Source organism: Oncorhynchus keta, chromosome 10, assembly GCF_023373465.1.
Source record: "Oncorhynchus keta strain PuntledgeMale-10-30-2019 chromosome 10, Oket_V2, whole genome shotgun sequence".
Taxonomy (NCBI): Eukaryota; Metazoa; Chordata; class Actinopteri; order Salmoniformes; family Salmonidae; genus Oncorhynchus; species Oncorhynchus keta.
The window spans coordinates 36,635,157-36,654,222 of NC_068430.1; the positions used below are offsets into that span (position 1 = coordinate 36,635,157).

The following is a 19,066-nucleotide window of genomic DNA, read 5'->3' on the forward strand; positions in this document are numbered from 1 at the left end:
GGTTACATTTAATTATATGCCACCCTGATATTTGATTATGTGTTCTATAAGCCTGTGTATTGAAACCAATGATTTCCTATAGTTTGTCAATTGGAAAAACATGAACGTGTTATCTCAAGAGACCTGTTACAATAAACATGGCCATTATGGCTAACACAATTACCATGACAGTCAGAGGAGCACCCTGGAATGAAACTGGAGAGAGATGGAAAAACCAGACCTATTGTAAGTTACTGCACTGGGACGGTCTGTATCAGACTGTACTGCCCATCTCAGACCCAGGGTGGAAACAGAGAGCAGAACATCTCCATCCTTTCCATAATGTATTGTAACAAACTTACTACCAGGGCGGCGTGCTGCTGCATTCATTAAACAATCAGCCTCTAGTGTGGCAGAGTTTAATAACAAATGAACCAAGAAAACTGCAGCAGGACTTCTTGCTCCTGTACTGTATGGTTAATTGAAAAAAACTTTACAAATATATATATATATATATATATATTGTTTAAATGGATCAGAGCTGCCAGGTGAATAATTGACTCTGTGATCCAATGTAGAAATTTGCTCTCATTTCTCATTTCAGATTCACTACATATAATTCAAGCCACAGGCATCAAGCATCATGCCCTCAAATCAATATCTGTCTCAGTAGCTTAAATAATGTTTGAACAATGGCTTCAGCCAAACCCTCTTAAATCTCTCGACCCTGTGTTAGTGAATGTGACATATTCAATCAATCCCTATCCCAGTCTGCTGTCTCCACATGCTTCAAGATGGCCACCATTGTTCCTTTTCCCAAGAAAGCTAAGGTATGACTATCGCCCCGTAGCACTCACTTCTTTCATCGTGAAGTGCTTTGAGAGACTAGTCAAGGATCATATCACTTCCACCCTACCTGACACCCTACCTGACACCCTACCTGACACCCTACCTGACCCACTCCAATTTGCTTACCGCCCAAATAGGTCCACAGACGACGCAATCGCCATCACACTGTTCACTTCCCTATCCCATCTGGACAAGAGGAATACCTATGTAAGAATGCTGTTCATTGACTACAGCATAGTATTCAACACCATTAGTACCCTCCAAACTCATCATTAAGCTTGAGACCCTTGGGCTCGACCCCGCCCTGTGCAACTGGGTCCTGGACTTTTTGACGGGCCGCCCCCAGGTGGTGAGGGTAGGAAAAAACATTGCCACTCCGCTGATCCTCAACACTGGGGCCCCACAATGGTGCATTCTCAGCCCCTTCCTGTACACCGTGTTCACCCACGACTGCGTGGCCATGCACGCCTCCAACTCAATCATCAAGTTTGCAGACAACAGTACAGTGGTAGGCTTGATTACCAACAACGACGAGACGGCCTACAGGGAGGAGGTGAGGGCCCTCGGAGTGTGGTGTCAGGAAAATAACCTCTCACTCAATGTCAGCAAAACAAAAGAGATGATCGTGGACTTCAGGAAACAGCAAAGGGAGCACCCCCCTACCCACATTGACGGGACAGCAGTGGAGAAGGTGTAAAGTTTTAAGTTCCTCGGCGTACACATCACTGACACACTGAAATGGTCCAAGCACACAGACAGTGTGGTGATGAAGGCGCAACAGGAGGCTGAACAAATGTAGCTTTTCACCGAAAACCCTGACTAACTTTTACAGGTGCACAATTGAGAGCATCCTGTCAGGCTGTATCACCATCTGGTACAGAAACCCTCTGGAGAGCCCTGCGGTTGTGGGCGGTGCAGTCTGCACAACGCATCACTGGGGGCAAACAACCTGCCCTCCAGGACACCTACAACACCCAATGTTACAGGAAGGCAAAGAAGATCATCAAGGACAACAACCACCTGAGCCACTGCCTGTTCACCCTGCTTCCATCCAGAAGGCGAGGTCAGTACAGGTGCATCAAAGCTGGGACAGGGAGATTGAAAAACAGCTTGTATCTCAAGGCCATCAGATTGTTAAACAGCCATCACTAGTACAGAGAAGTGGCTTCCTACCTACAGACTTTATCATTGGCCACTTTAATAAATGGAACACTAGTCACTTTAATAATGGCACTTTAAGAATTGACATATCTCGCATTACTAATTTCATATGTATAGACACTTCAGTATCCTTCACTATCTATTCTTTACTATCTATTGCATCTTAGCCGCTCTGTCACTGCTCATCCATATATTTTATACGTATATATTCTTATCCCATTCCTTTACAAGATTATGAGCATTAGGTTTTGTTGTGGAATTGTTAGATATTACCTGTTAGATACTGCTGCAATGTCGGATCTAGACGCATAAGCATTTTGCTCCACTCGCAATAACATCTGCTAACCATGTGTATGTGACCAATAACATCTGCTAACCATGTGTATGTGACCAATAACATTTGATATGATTTGATTTTAAAGGGATTCACAAGGGATTTCTGCAATTCTACCTCTGGCAAAATGCATTGTTGTTTGCAGTCCATAAGCTCTGTCATCTGATTACCAATGAGCTAAAAGCTTCGACTGTTCCCATGTTTTTTAACTGCCATTTTATACAATGAATAAATATAACGACAGCCAAAACCACAATCATCATTATCATCAGTATTTCGAGAAAATGTCACATCTGTGGGTTTCTGATTCTGATTAGTTTGATTTTTGAGATGGGGCAAAAATGAAATGGGGCACCACAGGAGTCAAATGGGGCTTGAAGAAGAGAGGAACAATCATAAAACATGATCATGGCCATTCAATCTGATAGCAGCCCACATGTTTAACCTGGCCCTAGCTGTTGAAGAGCAGGGAGAGGAGCAGAGTAATTATCTGTTTTCTTGTCTGCATTCTGATGCATTTGGACTCCTCTGGCTGTGACCTTGAAATGCACACTGCTGCTGGAGCGAGCCCCCCGGGCCGTACCCCGCACAGGGTAGGGTTTAGGAGACCAGGCGCTTAAGAGGAAAAACAATCTCTGTCTCATTCATAAACCTGGTGGGGAAAGCCTGGCAGACTCGAGGGAAGATAGAGCTGCTGCTGATGGAGCCGTGAGCTCTAATATCCTTGCCTTTAATGTGTACAGGGGGGATAGGAAATGTGCAGGGTGAGAGTGGGTCAGTTAGCATAGACTAGAGGCAGTGATTGAACGTGGAGATTTGATTCAGTCAATAAAATATAGTCTGCGGTGGAGAGAATACATGAGTTTGTCAAATGTAACATACCACATTTAGACAGATACTTAAGTGAGTTGGTATAAAAAAAACAGCATTTATCATTATTATGCAGTCCTATATTTTGGTTAAGGCTTCACTTGGTAAATGGTATAAAGAGGTCTGTCTTTGGTCCTTTGGCCCTGATCGTGGTTGATGATCTTTCTCTTCACCTTTAAAAGGAGTTATAACCTCTATTCTAACTCTCTATAGCCCCTTTTTACTGTGTCATGGTGGACAGATGGTCCAATCAGGGAGAGATGGCATCTGTGCCAGCCCTATCCTTTGATAGCCTGTCACTCATGACATCAGATGAATAAGTCATCGAAGTCTGCTCTTCTTGGGGGAGCAAGAGGACAGCTGAAGTTGCCTGGAGCTTCTCCAGACATAGGCACAGTGTCTCCTTCAGTATGAGCTTCACAACGCGACAGGGGGGCAGAAGCACAGTGTGCCCTTGATTTCTCACTGGTCACAAAGGAAAGTTTACAGAAGAGTTAATAAAGGCATAGAGAGAAGCCCTGACGGACACATAGATACAGTAGACCCGATGGTTGAGCGAGGGGTGATTTGCCTTCCTGTTACTGTGGGCCCAGCCACTGGCACCAGAACAATATTGCAATGTGGAAGTGATTTGAGCTGCAGCCTGCAACTGGCCCACTTGGAGAGAAATGCAACGTTTCATTCCATCATCATAACAATCACCCACCTCCTCCTCCATATCATCCTCTACATCTGAGAATCACACTGCAGTTTGGAGAGAGAAAGAGAGAGAGGGGGAGATAAAAAGAAGAGAGAAAGAGAGCGAGAGAGCGAGAGAAAGAGGAGCGCTAGTCTCATCACATTGCCCTCAGTAGAGGCCTTGATACTGGCTGTGTCTGGATGTAGGGATGCAACAAGAGGAGAGAAGTAATCGATTCTGACAAGGGAAAAGAAGATGGGTTTTGTTGTACTCACAGTGTAGAGTTCGTTGGTCACTTTTACCAGCTCCTCGTGCATCTGAATCCCAATGTCCTTGCTCTGAAAATCAATGGGTTGGAAAGCAGTTAGGGCCAATTCACATTAATCAATCCAGGTGGATAAAGTGCATCAACAAATAGTCAAAATAGTGATGAATATCCTGTAACAACAAACTGACAGGCAATGTTTTTCAGTGTGTTGGTGGTGATGAGACCCTGTCTGGATTGGTTTAAATCTTAACAGAGCCTTCTGAAAGTATTCAGACCCCTTGATTTTTTCCAAATGTTGTTACATTTAATCTAAATGGATTAAATCAATTAAAATAAAACTCAGCTCATCTTCACACAATACCCCATAATGACGAAGCGAAAACAGGTTTTTAGAAATTTTAGCAAATGTATATATATATATATATATATATATATATATATATATATATATATAAATAAATACCTTATTTACATAAGTATTCAGACCCTTTGCTATGAGACTCGAAATTGAGCTCAGGTGCATCCTGTTTCCATTGATTATCCTTGAGATGGTTCTACAAATTGATTGGATTCCACCTGTGGTAAATTCAATTGATTGGACATGATTTGGAAAGGCCCACACCTGTCTATATAAGGTCCTACAGTTGACATGGCATGCCAAAGCAAAATCCAAGCCATGAGGTCGAAGGAATTGCCCGTAGAGCTCTGAGACAGGCACAGATCTGGGAAAGGGTACCCAAAATATTTCTGCAGCATTGAAGGTCCCCAAGAACACAGTGGTCTCCGTCATTCTTAAATGGATTAGTTTGGAACCACCAAGACTCTTCCTAGAGCTGGCCGTCCCGGCTAAACTGAGCAATTGGCTGAGAAGGGCCTTAGTCAAGGAGGTAACCAAGAACCAGATGGTCACTCTGATAGAGCTCTAGAGTTTCTCTGTGAAGATGGGAAAACCTACCAAAAGGACAACCATCTCTGCAGAATTCCACCAATCAGGGTCTTTAAGGTAGAGTGGCCAGACGAAAACCACTCCTCAGTAAAAAGTACATGACAGCCCACTTGGTGTTTGCCAGAAGGCACCTAAAGACTCTCAGACCATGATAAACAGGGTTCTCTGGTCTGACGAAACCAAGATTGAACTCTGGTACCTTCCCTACGGTGAAGCATGCTGGTGGCAGAATGCTCTGGGGATGTTTTTCAGCGGCAGGGACAGGAAGACTAGTCAGGATCGAGGCAAAGATGAATGGAGCAAAGTACAGTAGAGATCCTTGATAAGAAAAACGTCTCCAGAGCGCTCAGGACCTCCGACTAGGGCGAAGGTTCACCTTCCAACAGGACAAGAACCCTAAGCACACAGCCAAGACAATGCAGGAGTGGCTTCGGGACAAGTCACTCAATGTCCTTGAGTGGCGCAGCCAGATCCCGGACTTGAACCCGATCAAACATCTCTGGAGAGAGCTGAAAATAGCTATGCAGCAACGCTCCCCATCCAACCTGACAAAGCTTGAGAGGATCTACAGAGAAGAATGGGAGAAACTCCTCAAATGCAGGTGTGCCAAGCTTGTAGCACTATACTCAAGAAGACTCGAGGCTGTAATGGCTGCCAAAGGTGCTTCAACATAGTACTGAGTAAAGTGTCTGAATACTTATGTTTAATGTAAAATCTCAGTTTTTAGTTTTTAATAAATTAGCACAAATCTCTAAAAACCTGTTTTTGATTTGTCATTATGGGGTATTGTGTGTAGACAAATATATTTAATACATTTCAGAATAAGGCTGTAACGTAACAAAATGTGGAAAAAGGCACTGTACATGTGATGGATGGACAGAGACATACATTACTCTAAAAGAGAGAAGACTGCCAGCCAGACCAGCCAATGGAACACAATCAACCCCTAGACTAGTGAATGAACTTCCCATCTGGCCTCTCTCCCTCTATGTCTGAAGAGGGCTGGAGTGTGTGTGGTTTCATATTCCACCTCACGCTGCCGTTTCCTGTGATTATTACACGTGGGCTATGTTTAGCTACAGATGATGTGCTGCTGACTGTTAAAGCTGATGTTTAGTTGTGGTGCTTGGTGGGTAAATGTCACATCCCTCTCTTTCTGACCTGCCACCTGTGATCTGCACTGAATGCATTGGGACAACACCCTCTAAAAACGGCTGAACCATCAACATCATCATTTATAGTGTTACCACATTACTGGCGTATATGATGTGGTGAAACACACTCATGCAGTTAATGGATGTCTTTGTAAAATGGCAGAGGAGAAGAAGGCTGGCCTTCTACGTGTCCCCAACCGATTGTGTTCTTTTTTCTCGTTTATTTGCATTGTTTGTGACAATTTTTAAAACTTATTTTGTACATAATGTTGCCACTACCGTCTCTTACTCACCACGGACTGGCAGAATCCTTTTTTCCCTTTAACGAGTCTGATGAGCCCGACACGAATGATATACTGATTTCTCGGGAACAGGCCCCATGATTTCCATGAAGAGGAGGCAGAGAAAAAGGGCCCAGAGGGCGGGCTGCCTTCGGAGAATTCATAGGCGATTAAATAAACCCCAACCTCCTTCCATTCTGCTAGCAAACGTGCAATCTTTGGAGAATAAAATCGATGACCTACGCGGAAGACTAAACTACCAACGGGACTTTCAAAACTGTAATATATTATGCTTCACGGAGTCGTGGCTGAACGACGACACTATCAACATACAACTGGCTGGTTATCCGCTGTACCGGCAAGATAGAACAGAGGCATCTGGTAAGACAAGGGGCGGCAGACTATGTATTTTTGCAAATAACAGCTGGTGCACGATATCTAAGGAAGTCTCAAGCTATCGTTCGCCAGATGTAGAGTATCTCATGATAAGCTGTAGACCACAAAATCTACCTAGAGAGTTGTATTTTTTTCTGTATTTTTCGTAGCTGTTTACATACCACCACAGACTGAGGGTGGCACAAAGACAGCAATGAATGAGCTGTATTCCGCCATAAACAAAAAAGAAAACGCTCACCCAGAGGCGGCGCTCCTAGTAGCCAGGGACTTTAATGCAGGGAAACTTAAATCCGTTTTACCAAATTTCTATCATCATGTTAAATGTGCAACAAGAGGGGAAAAAACTCTCATATTTCTATCCTCCTGATGCCTGCTTAAAGCAGGAAGCACCAGTGTTAGATCAATAATAAAAAAGTGGTCAGATGAAGCAGATGCTAAGCTACAGGATTGTTTTGCTAGCACAGACTGGAATATGTTCCGGGATTCCGCCGATGGCATTGAGGAGTACACCACATCTGTCATTGGCTTCATCAATAAGCGCATTGATGACGTTGTCCCTACAGTGACCATATGTACATACCCCAACCAGAAGCCATGGATTACTAAAGCTAAATTCCCAATCTGACCATCAAGGTCACCTAATAATCCCCAGTTTACAATTGGCTCATTCATCCCCCTCCTCTCCCCTGTAACGATTCCCCAGGTCGTTGCTGCAAATGAGAACGTGTTCTAAGTCAACTTACCTGGTAAAATAACGGATAAATAAAATATAAAAAATTACAGGCAACATCCACACTGCCGCTTTCAAGGAGCGGGACTCTAACCCGGAACCCGGAAGCCTCGCTTCGAGGCAAATAACATCGAAACATGCATGAGAGTACCAGCTGTTCAGCAGCCGATGTCAGTAAGACCTTTAAACAGGTCAACACTCTCAAGACCGCAGGGCAAGATGGATTACCAGGATGTGTACTCCGAGCATTGGCAGACCAACGGGCAAGTGTCTTCACTGACATTTTCAACCTCTCCCTGTCTGAGTATGTAATACCAACATGTGTTAAGCAGACCACAATAGTGCCTGTGCCCAAGAACACTAAGGTAACCTGCCTAAATGACTACTGACCCGTAGCACTCACATCTGTAGCCACAAAGTGCTTTGAAAGGTTGGTCATGGCTCACATCAACACCATTATCCCAGAAACCCTAGATCCACTCCAATTTGCATACCGCCTCAACACATCCACAGAAGATGCAATCTCTATTGCACCCCACACTTCCCTTTCCCACCCGGACAAAAGGAACACCTACGTGAGAATGCAAATCATTGACTACAGGTCAGTGTTCAACACCACAGTGCCCTCAAAGCTCATCAATAAGCTAAGGATCCTGGGACTAAACACCTCCCTCTGCAACTGAATCCTGGACTTTCTGACAGGCCGCACCCAGGTGGTAAGGGTAGGTAACAACACATCTGCTACGCTGATCCTCAACACAGGGGCCCTTCAGGTGCATGCTCAGTCCCCTCCTATACTCCCTGTTCACTCATGACTGCACGGCTAGGCACGACTCCAGCACCATCATTAAGTTTGCCCGATGACACAACAGTGGTAGGCTTGATCACCGACAACAACGAGACATCCTATAGGGAGGAGGTCAGAGACTTGGCCGTGTGGTGCCAGGACAACAACCTCTCCCTCAATGTGACCAGGACAAAGGAGATGATTGTGGATTACAGGAAAAAGAGGACCGAGCACGTCCCCATTCTCATCACCAACAAACTAACATGGTCCAAGCAAACCTATTCCCCCTCAGGAGACTGAAAAGAATTGGCATGGGTCCTCAGATTCTCAAAAGGTTCTACAGCTGCACCATCAACAGCATCACTGCCTGGTATGGTAACTGCTCGGCCTCGGACCGCAAGGCACTACAGAGGGTAGTGCGAACGGCCCAGTACATCACTGGGGCAAAGCTTCCTGCCATCCAGGACCTCTATACCAGGCGGTGTCAGAGGAAGGTCCTAAAAATTGGCAAAGACTCCAGCCACCCTAGTCATAGACTGTTCTCTCTGCTACTGCACGGCAAGCAGGACCGGAGCGCCAAGTCTAGGCCCAAGAGGTTTCTAAACAGCTTCTACCCCCAAGCCATAAGACTCCTGAACATCTATTCAAATGGCCACCCAGACTATTTGCATTGCCCCCCTCCCACTCTTTTAAACCTCTGCTACTCTTTGTTGTTATCATCTATGCATAGTCACTTTAATAACTCTACCTACATATTACCTCAACTAACCGGTGCCCCTGCACATTGACTCCCCCTGTATATAGTCTCGCTATTGTTAGTTAACTGCAGCGCTTTAATAGCTTGTTACTTTTATTTCTTATTCTTATACATATTTTTTTCAACTGCATTGTTGGTTAGGGCCTCGTCAGTAAGCATTGAACTGTAACCTGTTGTATTCGGCGCATGTTACTATTACAATTTGATTTGATTTATTAAGTAGCTAACATCAGTAATGACTCAAGCTCAGAAAAGGCACAATCAGCCGTTTCATCTTTTTCCTGTTGTCAACCAATATCCAGATTGTCATTTTGGCATGTCATGTACAGTGTTGTTTTTCAAAAGTCTTGAGTCTTGAGAAAGAAGCTGTAACTGACGGAAGCTTGACTTGTCAGTGACATTCAGTTTTCCTATCAGCCTTCAAGATGGAGGAGGACTATAAAGTCATGTGTTTTACAGAGGACAGAAATACTGCAGCATTTACACCCATCCCACACAACCTACCTAGTGATGACGAGTGTGGGGAACACACCTGGTATTGTGGGAGCTCAGTGAGAGAACCTAATTGCCAGCACGGCGGTACATGCCACAGAAAACAAACTGTTCTTAGATTGAGGCTACAGGGGCATGTGAATCCACCCACATCACACATTACTGTGTTTTTGCAGAAAATCAAGTAGAGGCACAAAGGATATAACACCTTTAATTACTTCACAGAAGTACGACTCTGACTAACCTTTTCAGAAAAGTTTTTTTCTAGAGCACATACCTTGAGTATTTAATCTCAAACTCTATTTCATTGTTAACAGTATCCTTAATACTACCCACACACACATAAAGGACTTTTCACACTCCCACAGTGTGCCCAAAGCCTCCGCTGTCTAAGACGCCATAATGTTCCAGGCCCTAGCTCTAGGTATACTGAATCTGATATATGGTCCCTATACATCCATGTCTGCTAGGATTTATGGTTCTGCCTGCTATGGTGGCCCTCCCTGGACATAAATCATATGGAGGGTAAAACTGTGGGATCGATAGAGCCAGCAGCACTGCTACACTCTGAATCTACAGCACAGAGCCAAGCACCAGGGCTAATCTCTAAACATGCGCGCACATGAACAACGAGAGAGAGAGAGAGAGATACAGGTAGATGCAAGTAAGCTTGCCTGAAGGCAGACACACACCCTTTTCATATTTGACCGCGCATCTTTGTATGGGTTATGCCAACCAGGTAGAAGTTCTAACCATCAAAATCAAGCCCTAACATACGCAGGCTGATGAGTCAAAATTGGAATGTGCAATCAATCATGTAGAGAGGGGCTCATAGCAACAGGAGGAGGGGCCAGCTGAGATGGAATTTTAGGAGCTTTCTTTGATTGGACAATGTTTGTGCGTCCCTCTGAGGTCCGCCCTTTAAACTATACTGAGCAAAGATAGCAAGCCGGAGAGAGAGAGAGAGAGAGGCAAATTGTTATTTTATTTTACCTTCATCATCAAAACTCCCAAGGAGGACAGGAAATATGTCATGTTAAATCAGATATGAAAGTGTCTTTGCCTGAACATGATAAGTGGGAAGCTCTTTTTGTGAGAAATATGTGAAAGACTCCTGGCAGCTGGTGAATGGCATTTGTATGCATGGGTGGCTCTGATGTCAGACATACTGCAGAGTGAGAATGTACTGCAGAGGCACTGAGGGAGCAGAGCAGAGAGTGGACAAGTAAGAATATGGATGTGTCAAGTCAGATAGCGCTGGCCTAAAACTGCTCTGGCTGTCGAGACAAAAATAATACATTCATGAAATTCTCTCTTATCTCTAAAAAATGAACACAGTGGAGCCTGATTGAAATGGTTTGTTCTATTTTTCTTGACCAAATTTTGAACTGTGCACCCCACTGAGATCTTGCAGTTCTCGACTGAGCCATGGCTTGACAGGAGTACTTTAAACATCAATAACTACCTGAAAATGGTACCTAATTACCTGTACATGCGTCAATTACTTCTTTGTTAAACAGATTGTGAGACCTTGATAATGTTCCCACAGATGTGAGAAACCAGACATTACCATACCAGACAGGCAACCTAGACCAGTGGTTCCCAACTATTTTCTGTTACTGTACCACCAACTGTTACTGTACCACCAATTGCCCTGCCGGAGTACCCCTGAAGTACCCCCCTTTTACAAGTAGGTCTATGGTCTCATAAGTCTTCTTAAGAACCCCCTGTGGATAGGTCAAGTACCCCCAAGGGTCCTAGTACCGCTGGTTGGGAAGTACTGACCTAGACAATCACAGTGTTTCCCCTAGCATTTATTTCAACAGTGGTGACAAGTGTAGCGGGGGGACATGCTAGATGTTCCCATAGACTTTCAATCATTGAGTCAACGACTATAAAAGTATGTCTCAGCAGAAATATACATATTTCTTCAATTACATCATATTTCTTGCAGCGGTGGCAACAATTTAGCAGTGGTTTGCCACTGTTTTAGGATATCCATATACAGTGGGGCAAAAAAGTATTCAGTCAGCCACCAATTGTGCAAGTTCTCCCACTTAAAAAGATGAGAGAGGCCTGTAATTTTCATCATAGGTACACTTCAACTATGACAGACAAAATGAGAAAACAAATCGAGAAAATCACATTGTAGGATTTTTTATTAATTTATTTGCAAATTATGGTGGAAAATAAGTATTTGGTCACCTACAAACAAGCAAGATTTCTGGCTCTCACAGACCTGTAAATTCTTCTTTAAGAGGCTCCTCTGTCCTCCACTCGTTGCCTGTATTAATGGCACCTGTTTGAACTTGTTATCAGTATAAAAGACACCTGTCCACAACCTCAAACAGTCACACTCCAAATTCCACTATGGCCAAGACCAAAGAGCTGTCAAAGGACACCAGAAACAAAATTGTAGACCTGCACCAGGCTGGCAAGACTGAATCTGCAATAGGTAAGAAGCTAGGTTTGAAGAAATCAACTGTGGGAGCAATTATTAGGAAATGGAAGACATACAAGACCACTGATAATCTCCCTCGATCTGGGGCTCCACGCAAGATCTCACCCCATGGGGTCAAAATGATCACAAGTGAGCAAAAATCCCTGAACCACATGGGGGGACCTAGTGAATGACCTGCAGAGAGCTGGGACCAAAGTAACAAAACCTACCATCAGTAACACACTACGCCGCCAGGGACTCAAATCCTGCAGTGCCAGACGTGTCCCCCTGCTTAAGCCAGTACATGTCCAGGCCCATCTGAAGTTTGCTAGAGAGCATTTGGATGATCCAGAAGAAGATTGGGAGAATGTCATATTGTCAGATGAAACCAAAATATAACTTTTTGGTAAAAACTCAACTCGTCGTGTTTGGAGGACAAAGAATGCTGAGTTGCATCCAAAGAACACCATACCTACTGTGAAGCATGGGGGTGGAAACATCATGCTTTGGGGCTGTTTTTCTGCAAAGGGACCAGGACGACTGATCCGTGTAAAGGAAAGAATGAATGGGGCCATGTATCGTGAGATTTTGAGTGAAAACCTCCTTCCATCAGCAAGGGCATTGAAGATGAAACGTGGCTGGGTCTTTCAGGATGACAATGATCCCAAACACACCGCCCGGGCAACGAAGTAGTGGCTTCGTAAGAAGCATTTCAAGATCCTGGAGTGGCCTAGCCAGTCTCCAGACCTCAACCCCACAGAAAATCATTGGAGGGAGTTGAAAGTCCGTGTTGCCCAGCAACAGCCCCAAAACATCACTGCTCTATAGGAGATCTGCATGGAGGAATGGGCCAAAATACCAGCAACAGTGTGTGAAAACCTTGTGAAGACTTACAGAAAACGTTTGACCTCTGTCATTGCCAAAAAGGGTATATAACAAAGTATTGAGATAAACTTTTGTTATTGACCAAATACTTATTTTCCACCATAATTTGCAAATAAATTCATTAAAAATTCTACAATGTGATTGTCTGGATTTTTTCTTCTCATTTTGTCTGTCATAGTTGAAGTGTGCCTATGATGAAAATTACAGGCCTCTCTCATCTTTTTAAGTGGGAGAACTTGCACAATTGGTGGCTGACTAAATACTTTTTTGCCCCACTGTAGTCGAAATAACGTTGGTTTTTTTGCAGACTGTTCTGCTGCTTCTACAGCAGCGGGCAGAGGAGGGGCCGGTGTATATATGTTTGTGAGAAGGAGAGTGAGACTTAAAGGTAGCCATGATGGCTTGCGCTAGTCATACAAATTTGTAACGTTAGATGCTGGTTCTCTTATCATCCCATGACAGTGCCTGTCTTGACTGCATCAAATCGATGTAGAGAAGATAGAGTTAGCAAGCCAGCTAGCCAGATAACTAGCTAAGTTAGCCAGCCAGCTAGCCAGATAGCTAGCTAAGTTAGCCACCCAGCTAGCCAGATAGCTAGCTAAGTTAGCCACCCAGCTAGCCGGATAGCTAGCTGAGTTAGCCAGCTAGCTAAAATTGAAGCTATAATATGCTGTGCTCCCCATCCTTGTGAACATATAACACCATGATTCAGAACAACAGCCTTCGTGTTGGTTGTTCGTTGTAGCCCACTCCTTCTCATTTAGCGAACCTTTAATTCCGTAATTGTTATTACATTTTGTATTGTATTGACTGTAGAGCAGATTTGATTGGCTGACAAAATCAACCAGACTCTGAGGCTACTAAACCTCCAACAGAGAACACCTAACTGAGGAGAGAAATACTACAACAAGACCTGTGTATTTTTCCCAGAACAGATCCTGTCTAGAAAAGGCACAGAGTTTTTCCGTGGTCAGGTCAAAGTTTAGATGACATGGTCAGGAAAAACTCATGCCCTATTTATGGAGTTTTCATTTATGACTATCTGGATATCAGAAATCTTGGGCAACACCGGGTCTTTCTTTCATCATCGGGGCTGCGTAATCGACTTGTAGCCTATTCAGCTCTCTCCTCCATGCATTTACTTGACAGCTACAAAGCTAGGCAGCATATTTCTTTGACATGTTATCCATTGTCACTGCGAGGCCTGCCAGCAAGGACGTGTAGCTCCATTCATATTACCAGCCAGGGGAAAAGCTACTTGAGGGAACTGTACTGACTAACAGGAGGCTGTGTTGTTCTGTTTTCAGCCCTGACTGGTGCTCCCTAAAGCATGTGTTGCTTGTTTCCCCCATTCACATTCCTGCTGACACACACACACACACACACACACACACACACACACACACACACACACACACACACACACACACACACACACACACACACACACACACTCTCAGTAGTGTGTGAATGGAGGCTGGCAGCGCGGGTTGGGTCTCACCTCTAGGAAAGCCTGCCAGGTGTAAACAGGGGTCTGGTGTTTGGGTTAGACCTCAGTCATCTCTGCTATGTGCTGACACAGGGCCAGATGCTGCTCACACCAGCAGGGGCCCATGGGTGGTTAGGGGGCCAGGGGGTACCCTGCCCTGCTCTATCTTAACCCTACTGCTGCACTACTACTCCACAGGCCACATGGAACTTATTTATGCCCGACAGAGGTATACAAATCCAATGTGCTGGAATACGGGTCAGCTGATAATGGAGCTTCTCAAAAAACATCACTGCTTACAGAGTCTCAACCATCAAATCGGTATACTAAAGATGGAATATGGAAAGGATAGAGGAAAATTGGTTTCTTTCACTCATTTCAAAGGCTCAGGTGAAAACTGTTTTGAATGTGGTCGTAACCTTAAGCAAAAGAGCGATGAGATCTGGTGTTATTTGTATATGATTAGGATCTTAAGAGAATGGACAATTGACATCATGCCCATTACTGGTGAGCAAGCGAACAATAAAAGATAGTGCTCATTTGTATCTTCAACTCTGAACACATGAGCACAGGTGATAAGGAGAGGAGTAAACAGAGAGACAGGCAGACGGACAGAAGGATGACAGACAGACCTTCTTGAAGAGGCGGATGACGTCCTCGCTGATTTGGGCGAGGCGGACGATGACATTGTTGGTGTAGATGTCGTTGAGGGTGGCGTGGTCCCTGCTTTCCCTCCTGGTCTGGTTCAGTACCAGGTACCAGCAGTTCACACTGGACAGCAGGTGCTGGTCTTTCCTGAACACAACACAGAGAAGAGGTGACGTTAGAGTGATCAGCAAAGGGTTACTGTAACATACCTGTGGTTGTCTCTGCTTTCATCATTTCAATATTTCTAAGGGCTACTACCTGATTAGCGTGTCTATTCAACAGGCTCAACACATCGGCGTATAAAGAGACAAAGTTGATGGTCAGAACAAATATCTGTCTGTCCCACAGCAGAAGTCTTCGACTTCACCCTAATAATTTATTTTGTGCACCAGACGGACTGACAGGTTGATGACTTGCCATTAAGTTAAGCATAGCCCATCCCCGGTGAATATGAGTGAGCAGCCTATATTGCCCAGGGTCGCGCTGGGTAGACAACACACAGGCAACACAACACACACACAGGCATTGTTGGAGTAAACAAATAGGGCTTCTGAGACCGATTCCTGTTCCAAGAAAACAATACAGCTGCTACATGATCCCATTGTTGGCTGACTGCAGAGACTTAACCACACTGACATCACACTACACTCTCGCTTTCTCTGCCTCTCTCTCTCTCTCACTTATTTCCCCCTCACTTATTCCCACTTTCTCTGTCTCTCTCCATCTAATTCCCTCCTTATATATCTCTGTTCCCTTTCCGCCATCTCTCCCTCCCTCTCCCGCTCTCTTTCCCTCCCTCTACGGCACATGTCAATCTCATTCCATGGAGGGCCGGACTTGACTGATGAATTAATGTCACTAATTAGTAAAGAACTCCCCTCACCTGGTTGTCTAGGTCTTAATTGAAAGGAAAAAAACAAAAATCTGCAGACACTAGGCCTTCCATGGAATGAGTTTGACTCCCCTGCTCTACAGTGATGGCGCTAGCCTAGAATAGACGCCATTCGTTTCTCCTCGCAGCGCTCCAGTTTGACACGGCATTGATTGCTTAAATCCTTAACGCTGGTTACCATAATGACCCTGAGAGGCATGGGCTCTGACTGAAGCGTAATCAGCTTTCACTACATCCCCCTCCAGTGTATGTTCACACACACACACGTGGACTCATACACAGTCACACAAAAACACAATGCCCCCCCCCCACACACACACACACACTGATAGCAGCAGAGGGTTTCACTGAGCCGTGGTGAAAACTGCACATGTACTTGTTGCAAAGAAAAATGATGAGCATTAACATCAAAGGCTCCCCTCTACAGAGAGCTTCCGCAATGCTAATCACCTCTAAGAAGCTGATATATGTCTGCTCTACAGTGCTGTTACCATTATTCCCCCACATACCCCCACAGCAAGACACCACAATGGACACAGCTAATATACTGTACAGCCATATGGTTCTACCACAACCATATATACATACTCTCTAAGACTCTGGCAAGATGCTATAGCAGGTCAACTCACCGTTTGAGGAAGGATGCTCGGTGCGAAAAAGAAGTTAGACAGAAAATGGATGTGTCTAATATTGAACTATGAAAGCAGGTTTTCAGACTTCTGCATTTGCTGAGACAGGTCTGATTGAGCATTCTCCAGCTGATCACGGTTTAAAAAGGACTTTTACAGGTTTGGAATCAAAAGGAATGGGAAAGTAATTTGAATGAGATGAAAATCTCCCAATTAAACCAAATTGGGGCCAGCTCAATAATCAAGAGGTCACTAGTGATAATAGAATGATTAAACTGAACTTTCTGTTGCTATGGCAAAGTGATTAATTGTCTCAGGGAGACTAGATAGAGGAAACAATAGACCGGGGGTGACTCTCTAACTACAATAAAAACTCAATGTGATGAATCATGTTTTCCTTGCCTTCTGGGATGGCCTATTTTCTGTCTCAGCACAGCCCTCATTCCGCAACAGTTCCGGTTGAGTGAACTATCTGGCTGTTAGAGTCGTAGCTCCTCGCTGTGTAATTGGTGTTTGTGGATGAGAGGCCTAGAGACCAGGCACCTCTATCCTCTCCTAATCCCTTAGAGTGGCCAGAGATGCTTAATCCCTTCCTTAAGCACAACCAGGCTCTCTCACATACACACACCTTAGTCATCCAAGCAACAAGACTCCATTCACAAGGCTCTCTGTCAATAGTACCATACTCCTCCAAATGTTTCGTCAAAAAATGCTGAGCAGGCACCTCCAAACTTTAATCCCTGATAAAATATTAATCTGCTCGTAAAGTCACTTATTTTCCCTGAATATTAAAAAAAAGACAGTTGTTTACCATGATAGGAGCTCAGGGCGAGAGACAGACAGACAGACAGTAACAGCTCTCTTCTATCTCCTCCTCTGACGAAGAGGTAGAACAAGGATCGGACCAAAATGCAGCGTGATGATGATTCATGATATTTTAATGAAGGAAAACTATACATACAGAAACTACCAAGGCGTGACAGAACCCCCCAAGGTGCGGACTCCCGGCCGCACACCTAAACCCAAGGGTAGGGTCCGGCAGGGCGTCTGTCCACGGTGGCGGCTCTGGACGTGGACCCCACTCCAACCAAGTCTTAGTCCCCCTGTAACGCGTCCTTTGATTGGCGACCCTCGCCGCCGACCTTGGCCTAATAACCCTCACCAAGGACCCCACTGGACTGAGGGGCAGCTCGGGACTGAGGGGAAGCTCGGGACTGAGGGGAAGCTCGGGACTGAGGGGAAGCCCGGGACTGAGGGGAAGCCCGGGACTGAGGGGAAGCCCGGGACTGAGGGGAAGCCCAGTACTGAGAGGAAGCTCAGGCAGGTATTTGCTCCGGCAGATCCTGGCTGGCTGGCGGATCTGGAAGAGTCTGGTTGACTGGCAGATCTGGAAGAGTCTGGTTGACTGGCAGATCTGGAAGATCATGGCTGACTGGCAGATCTAGCTGCTCTGGCTGCTCCATGCAGACTGGCAGTTCTGGCTGCTCCATGTAGACTGACAGCTCTGGCTGCTCCATGTAGACTGACAGCTCTGGCTGCTCCATGCAGACTGACAGCTCTGGCTGCTCCATGCAGACTGACAGCTCTGGCTGCTCCATGCAGACTGGCAGCTCTATGCAGACTGGCAGCTCTGGCTGCTCCATGCAGACTGGCAGTTCTGGCTGCTCCATGTAGACTGACAGCTCTGGCTGCTCCATGTAGACTGACAGCTCTGGCTGCTCCATGCAGACTGACAGCTCTGGCTGCTCCATGCAGACTGGCAGCTCTGGCTGCTCCATGCAGACTGGCAGCTCTGGCTGCTCCATGCAGACTGGCAGCTCTATGCAGACTGGCAGCTCTGGCTGCTCCATGCAGACTGGCAGCTCTGGCTGCTCCATGCAGACTGGCAGCTCTGGCTGCTCCATGCAGACTGGCAGCTCTGGCTGCTCCATGCAGACTGGCAGCTCTGTCTGCTCCATGCAGACTGGCAGCTCTGGCTGCTCCATGCAGACTGGCAGCTCTGGCTGCGCTAAACAGGCAGGAGACTCCAGCAGCGCAGGAGAGAAGGAAGGCTCTGATAGCGCTAGACAGGCGGGAGACTCCGACAGCGCTGGAGAGGCGAGGCGCACTGTAGGCCTGATGCGTGGTGCTGGCACTGGTGGAACTGGACCGAGAACACGCACAGGAAGCCTGGTGCGGGGAGCTGCCACCGGAGGACTGGTGTGTGGAGGTGGCTCTGGATAGACCGGACCGTGCAGGCGCACTGGAGCTCTTGAGCACCAAGCCTGCCCAACCTTACCTGGCTCGATGTCCACTCTACAAAGAGCTGGTATGAACCGCACCGGGCTATGCACCCGCACTGGAAACACCGTGCGCTCCATAGCATAACACGGTACCTGCCCGGTCTCTCTAGCCCCCCGG

The 19,066-nt window shown here is 45.7% G+C and overlaps 1 protein-coding gene across 3 annotated transcripts in view; it reads right to left on the bottom strand.

Moving 5' to 3' along the window:
- LOC118388620 (SLIT-ROBO Rho GTPase-activating protein 3) overlaps positions 1 to 19,066 on the bottom strand; it is a 124,302-nt gene that overhangs the window by 50,324 nt on the left and 54,912 nt on the right. For all 3 annotated transcript variants that reach the window (XM_035777863.1, XM_035777862.1, XM_052526949.1), the window contains exons 3-4: positions 15,130 to 15,292; positions 4,148 to 4,210 (exon numbers count right to left, since the gene is read on the bottom strand). In XM_035777863.1, coding sequence (XP_035633756.1) covers positions 4,148 to 4,210; positions 15,130 to 15,292 — 226 coding nt within the window. The remainder of the gene's footprint in view (positions 1 to 4,147; positions 4,211 to 15,129; positions 15,293 to 19,066) is intronic.